The following is a 5,695-nucleotide window of genomic DNA, read 5'->3' on the forward strand; positions in this document are numbered from 1 at the left end:
TTTCGATATATTCTATCTAATTATTCGTTATTTTATAACTCACTATTAATCATACTGTAATTTTTTTCACTTTAATTGTATAAATAACTTTTATTTACTACAATATAAAAATTTAATGTAATTGCTATGAATATTTTTTTGTCACTATCCAACATATATTGAAGTTCAAAAGATACAAAATTTATGTCAAAATTTTATTATTATGTTTATTATTTGTTCTTTGTGTCATTTTGATCAAGTGATGTATTATAAATTTTATTAGTGTATAAAAAAGAGATTCATTATAATTTAAAAAATTGAAGTAAACAAACATTTAAAATATATTTTAATTTGAATATTTGTTTTCCTTTTATTATTATGTTTATTATTTGTTCTTTGTGTCATTTTGATCAAGTGATATATTATAACTTTTATTAGTGTATAAAAAAGAGATTCATTAGAATTTAAAAAATTGAAGTAAACAAACATTTAAAATATATTTTAATTTGAATATTTGTTTTCCTTTTATATTTTTTTGAAATATTTTTTAATTTTATCAACTAAGTTCATCAATGTTGTAGTTTGCAAATTTAATAAATGTTTTGGTTCACATGAAATTTTATTTGGTATTCTAATATAAAATGTAAACAATTATAATTTATTTTAAGGTATTTGGCATCGAAGAAAATCCTCATAATATTAATATTTCATAATATTATGTTTTCTTTACCGTAATTTTTTTTCTTTTATAAAAATTAATATTAAAGTAGTTAGAACACGGGTACGGGTATGGGTACGAGATTATACCCGTTACCCGATGGGGATGGGAATTGAAAAAAAGTTTGATACCCGTTGGGTTTGGGTATGGGGATAAATTTTTTATGCGGGGATGGGTATGAGATAGCGAAACCCGTCCCCGCCCCGCCCCGTTGCCATCCCTAGAGTGAATTCATTTAATATGAAAGTGGGATATAGACTCTACATGATTATGTTTGGGAATATTTATCATTTGTCCGCCACTGCTTTCTTTTTGCTACCACTAACAGTTAAATGTCAAATAAAATCCTCAATGAGCTTCGTATATAAATTACAAACATTAGCCATAACTGAAAACGGTTACGAAGACAATCGGTTTTATTAATTTCGCCGCCTCATTCTTCTTCCTCTGCCGCAGATGATCACCGCGAAAGCACCGCCACCGCCGTGTGCCTCCGGATTCTTCCGCAAAATCGAAAGCGGGCCGTCGCCGGTGGCGGAGACGCTAGGGTTGGCCAAGCTCCGAGGAATCAATGTCGCCGGATTGTACCGAAGTCGCAGAAGCTTTGTCTCCCACGCGAGATCGAAGCCTACTAAGGCGAAGGAGAACGCAGGTGCTTCTTTGATCGATGACTGGTTGAAGCCAATTAAGGCAAAGGAGGATTCGGACACAGAGGAACGTGCTGCTGCATTTCCTGGTACTGCGATTTTCGTTTTCGGCTCACTATCAAGATCTGGAATCTGGAATTAATGTCTTTTACTGAAATGCAAATTATAAGAGTCGTTTTTGTAGATAAATTTCAACGAGCTTCTTTATACCGTGCGGAGAGGAATTTAGACAAATTCGGAATCTTATTTTTTTTATTTTAAGTTATAAATAAAAATGCGTCTGTTTCAATTGGTCACGCGCATTCAAATTCAACCATATACTTATTAGAAAAGACGGCGAGGTAAGAAATTCGTGTTGAACCATTTAAAAATTGTACACCTCAGCTACGTGGGTCATAATCATAATTCAGTGGCGTGTAGCAGAGCAAGCAACTTTTTTCATCTATACTGTGCCGAACATTCAATATAAATCGATGCATTTGTTTCTCCCGGAAAAAAAAAACGAACAGATTCTTGTTGAGTGGCTCTTGAAAGCTGATAGAGCCTACTAAGGCTACTTTTCTGGTAAGCATCTTCATCGTGCTCATAAATAATAGAAAAAAAAGGTAATTTTTACTTTTTGCTCTTATTCGTGTTCATCTTTTGAGTCTTGAAATGTTCTTTCTAAGCCTTCTAGAGGTTAAGTAAAACAGACGATTTCTTTGTTGAATTTTGGTTGAGTGGAACTGGAAGTCTCGTTGACTTTGTTGAATTATTGTGAGGATTGAATATTGATGCATACACATGGGTAGTTGACTTTCCCCCCTTCATTTATTGTCTCCCTTTGAAGCGAATGAATACGTGATTCTTCAGGGAATTAGGGCTCAAATTGTTTCAGAGTTAACCAATCTATTATCTAACTAGGTAAAAATCTCCCCCAGATGTCAAATGTTGGTAACGCAACAAACATTTTGTGGCATGACTGTCCAATTCAGAAACAAGATAGACAGCAGCTACTTCAGCAAAAAGGCTGCGTTATATGGCTAACTGGCCTCAGTGGATCAGGTTTGTGGCATTTTAGATAGTTCTTGTATCTGAAAGTCTGATTAGTTCCTTTAATCTAGTAAAGAACATGGTTTGTGCACTGAGCAAGAATACAGTCGACACTTCTTTTCCACCTGTCTTAAATGCATCTTGGATTCCAATTCTGTTGGTGATTTGGTTTGTAGCTCTGGATGTGCTTCATGTGATTTTGATATATGTTGTCTAATGTCATACATTCAATGATTGTAGAAACAGTGAGCATTTGTGTTGGTACGTGCTCCGTTTTTTGTTACTTTTAATGTTGTTATATGCGTGACCCTTCAAATGTTGCAGTGTCATCTTTTCCAGACTCATTTAATCTATTTGTAACTACAATCGATGATTTTTCACCTGACATTGACATCACAGATGTCAAGAAAAAACATACTAATTACTCTTCAATTTTACTAGAATATAATAATTTAGGATTGTAAACACAGTGCTTAACTGATCTTGGCATGGGTTAATATACACCCATAATAGACGCTTACAATCACCCAGCACATAGTTCTACTATTTGGGCACTGAAAATTGTCATGGCAAGTTACGGTGTTGAAATCTCCATAGTACAAATTACTGATTTTTAGTTGCCTATCTTACAACCAAGGTCTACCAATTTTGTCTTCAATCAATTTCAGCTTTAGTTCAACACTTGTTCATGTGAAATAAAAGTTGAAATTGTTATAGCCCTAGATCAGCTACCCACTCAGTGAGTCTTATTTGCCCATCTGCGCAGCAAATAATTTAAGTATAATGTAATACACGACTATGCTTACTGTGATTTTACTTGATTTGTTAAACATAATGTCTAATGTATGAGTATCTCCAGCTAGTATCTCTATGAGCACTTGTTTTTATTTTTTAATTTATTCTCTTGGGGATATTATATATAAAATTCATGCAAGTTAAAAATCTTGAAAATGTGTAACATGTAGTGGCATTGGCTGAAATACTTCATGTCTGCTTTCATATAATCTGCAGATGAATGAGATGAAAGCTTTTGTATTGATTTTCTACATGTATTAGAATTTACCATTATTTTCATTGTTCTAGAATCTAGATTCTTTTTCTCGCTCGCACTCTTTTCCAGCCTTCCAGACTTGTTAATCATTATTAATTGCAGGAAAAAGCACTATTGCATGTGCTCTGAGCAGAAGCTTGCACTCCAGAGGGAAACTGTCATACATCCTTGATGGTGACAATATTCGGCATGGTCTAAACCATGATCTTAGTTTTAAAGCAGAAGATCGGTCAGAAAACATTCGAAGGATTGGTGAGTTTTTCTAGATTCCTTTATATCTTCCAGTAAGATTGTCTGTTTCAACTAATAATCAGACATCACTATTTAAAATTTTTCAGGTGAGGTGGCAAAACTCTTTGCAGATGCTGGTGTTATTTGCATCACTAGTTTAATATCACCGTACCAAAAGGATAGAGATGCATGTAGAGCACTACTTCCGAAAGGAGATTTTATTGAGGTAATATTAATATTCTTATTAGTCGTGCAAATAATCGACGTAGTTTGGCCTATGCTAATAGTATTTTGTACAATTATAGAACAAGAAAGGTTGTTCTTAAATCATTGCTAAGGCAAAGCTTACACGTTGCAGGTTTTCATAGACGTTCCACTACAGGTATGTGAAGCTAGGGACCCAAAGGGGCTCTACAAGCTTGCTCGAGCTGGAAAGATCAAAGGTTATCTTGATACAAATTTTCACTGTAATGTTGGATCCGTTATCCAACTACATTAGCATCATCAGTTCGGTTACATATAGCATGTTTATTTTTATTTTTTTCTAATCAATATTGTGGGGTATCTCTTCTCCTGACGGGACTGAATTTTTTATTTGGAATGGTGCAGGTTTCACTGGTATAGATGATCCTTATGAACCACCGTGTAGTTGTGAGGTTTGTACTTGTCGCTATTTTTGCGTTGGCATTTTTACACGTGTTTTTTGAACAACAATATCTGTTACTGATTATTACTTAGTAAAACCCTATGTTAATCAATGATTGAATCACCATCGGCATCGACCGTACACATTGTTAACGAATAACAGAATTGCAATTAACTAGTAAAAACAGTGTAAAAACTTTAACATTCAATTAACTGCTAAATAGCAAATACTATCCCTATTGTAATTGAAAATTTTAGTTCGCTTTATTGGGGATCCAACTTGGAAGGGAAAAATTGTTGTCTTCAGGGATGTCTGTTCTTTTTCTCATTTTTGTAATATCTTTTTCTTTGCTTTCTCTGAACTTTGATTGGATAGGTAGATCATAAGCTTACTAATTTACTATATAAGCCAGATTTAGCCTCACGCTTTCCCTTTTGAAACTTTTCTCCTGAACTTTAATTTCTGGGATTCTCAATATTTGTTTTTCATTTTATTAGTTCCGGTTTTCATATTCATTTCAAAAGACCGGGTCCTTCTTCATCTTGCAGATAGTACTACAACAGAAAGGAAATGGCTGTAAGTCTCCCAGTGATATGGCTGAAATTGTGATATCCTACTTGGAGGAGAATGGATACCTGCGTGCATGACTTCATTTTAAAGCCTTTCTTTGTTGATTGCTTCAAAGGGGTCTTTCTTGTAACCTATAGTTATATTGTGTGTAATATAATTTTTGGCGCATAAAAACTTGTTCCTTCCTTGGTCCTAGCCAATCTCTACATGACAGTTTTAAATTAAAATGATGTCATGTGGAAATTAGTTGGGACAATGGTGTTCCCAATAAGTTCTCCTTTCCAGCAGTAAGGAAATCATCGTTTCCTGCAAATCTGCTTCAGGACAAAATAAGAAAAGGTAGAGAACCATGGGGAAGGACTAAGGAGTTACCGCCGATTGGTACACCACCTAGGAACAAAGTATTTATTGTATTTGTTTTGCATCTTTCGCCCAATAATTGGTTGTCGTGGAATGTACAGCGAGCGTGAAAATCTGTCATCTCAAGAATTGCGCAAGAGTAACTGGTAACACCGGGAGTGCTCGTTGCCGACATTTCTGTATCGGGCACAGCTAGGGATATACATTTCTAGATACCATGAAGTGACCCATTAAATATAATTCTTCAATTTCAATGAACGTTAGCAGATTTTAGCAGTTTAGAAAGACGTGTCTTTTAATTTACAAGTAAAGGGTTATACCTGGGAAAGTTGACAATTACCAATTCAAGGTAGATTTAGTATGGGGAAGCTTACTTTTAAGAAACGTAAATTCTTAAGAATCCCAGGTTTATGATTGGTGAAGACGGGTACTGATGGTTCGGTGAACCTTATTGCGTTTCG

The 5,695-nt window shown here is 34.6% G+C and overlaps 1 protein-coding gene across 8 annotated transcripts; it reads left to right on the forward strand.

Moving 5' to 3' along the window:
• The first annotated feature begins 999 nt into the window (after positions 1-999).
• Positions 1,000-5,488, forward strand: LOC114178424 (adenylyl-sulfate kinase, chloroplastic-like). Of its 8 annotated transcripts, none has more exons than XR_014993913.1 (7): positions 1,000-1,433; positions 2,248-2,388; positions 3,530-3,679; positions 3,766-3,884; positions 4,017-4,165; positions 4,268-4,314; positions 4,853-5,488. XR_014993913.1 is itself a non-coding variant. In XM_028064317.2 (7 exons), the coding sequence occupies exons 1-7, from the start codon at positions 1,154-1,156 to the stop codon at positions 4,949-4,951; spliced, it is 921 nt and encodes a 306-aa protein (XP_027920118.1). In that variant the 5' UTR covers positions 1,005-1,153; the 3' UTR covers positions 4,952-5,488. The 8 variants fall into 8 exon arrangements, 7 of the variants coding, with proteins under 7 accessions (XP_085527451.1, XP_027920118.1, XP_085527452.1 ...); XM_028064317.2 differs by having other exon boundaries at positions 1,005-1,433; positions 4,017-4,101; XM_085671326.1 differs by having other exon boundaries at positions 1,295-1,433; positions 2,265-2,388; positions 4,017-4,101.
• The last annotated feature ends 207 nt before the right edge of the window (positions 5,489-5,695 follow it).

The sequence above is a fragment of the Vigna unguiculata genome, chromosome 3 (assembly GCF_037176805.1).
Source record: "Vigna unguiculata cultivar grain cowpea cultivar isolate G323 ecotype 2 chromosome 3, ASM3717680v1, whole genome shotgun sequence".
In the NCBI taxonomy this organism is placed as follows: domain Eukaryota; kingdom Viridiplantae; phylum Streptophyta; class Magnoliopsida; order Fabales; family Fabaceae; genus Vigna; species Vigna unguiculata.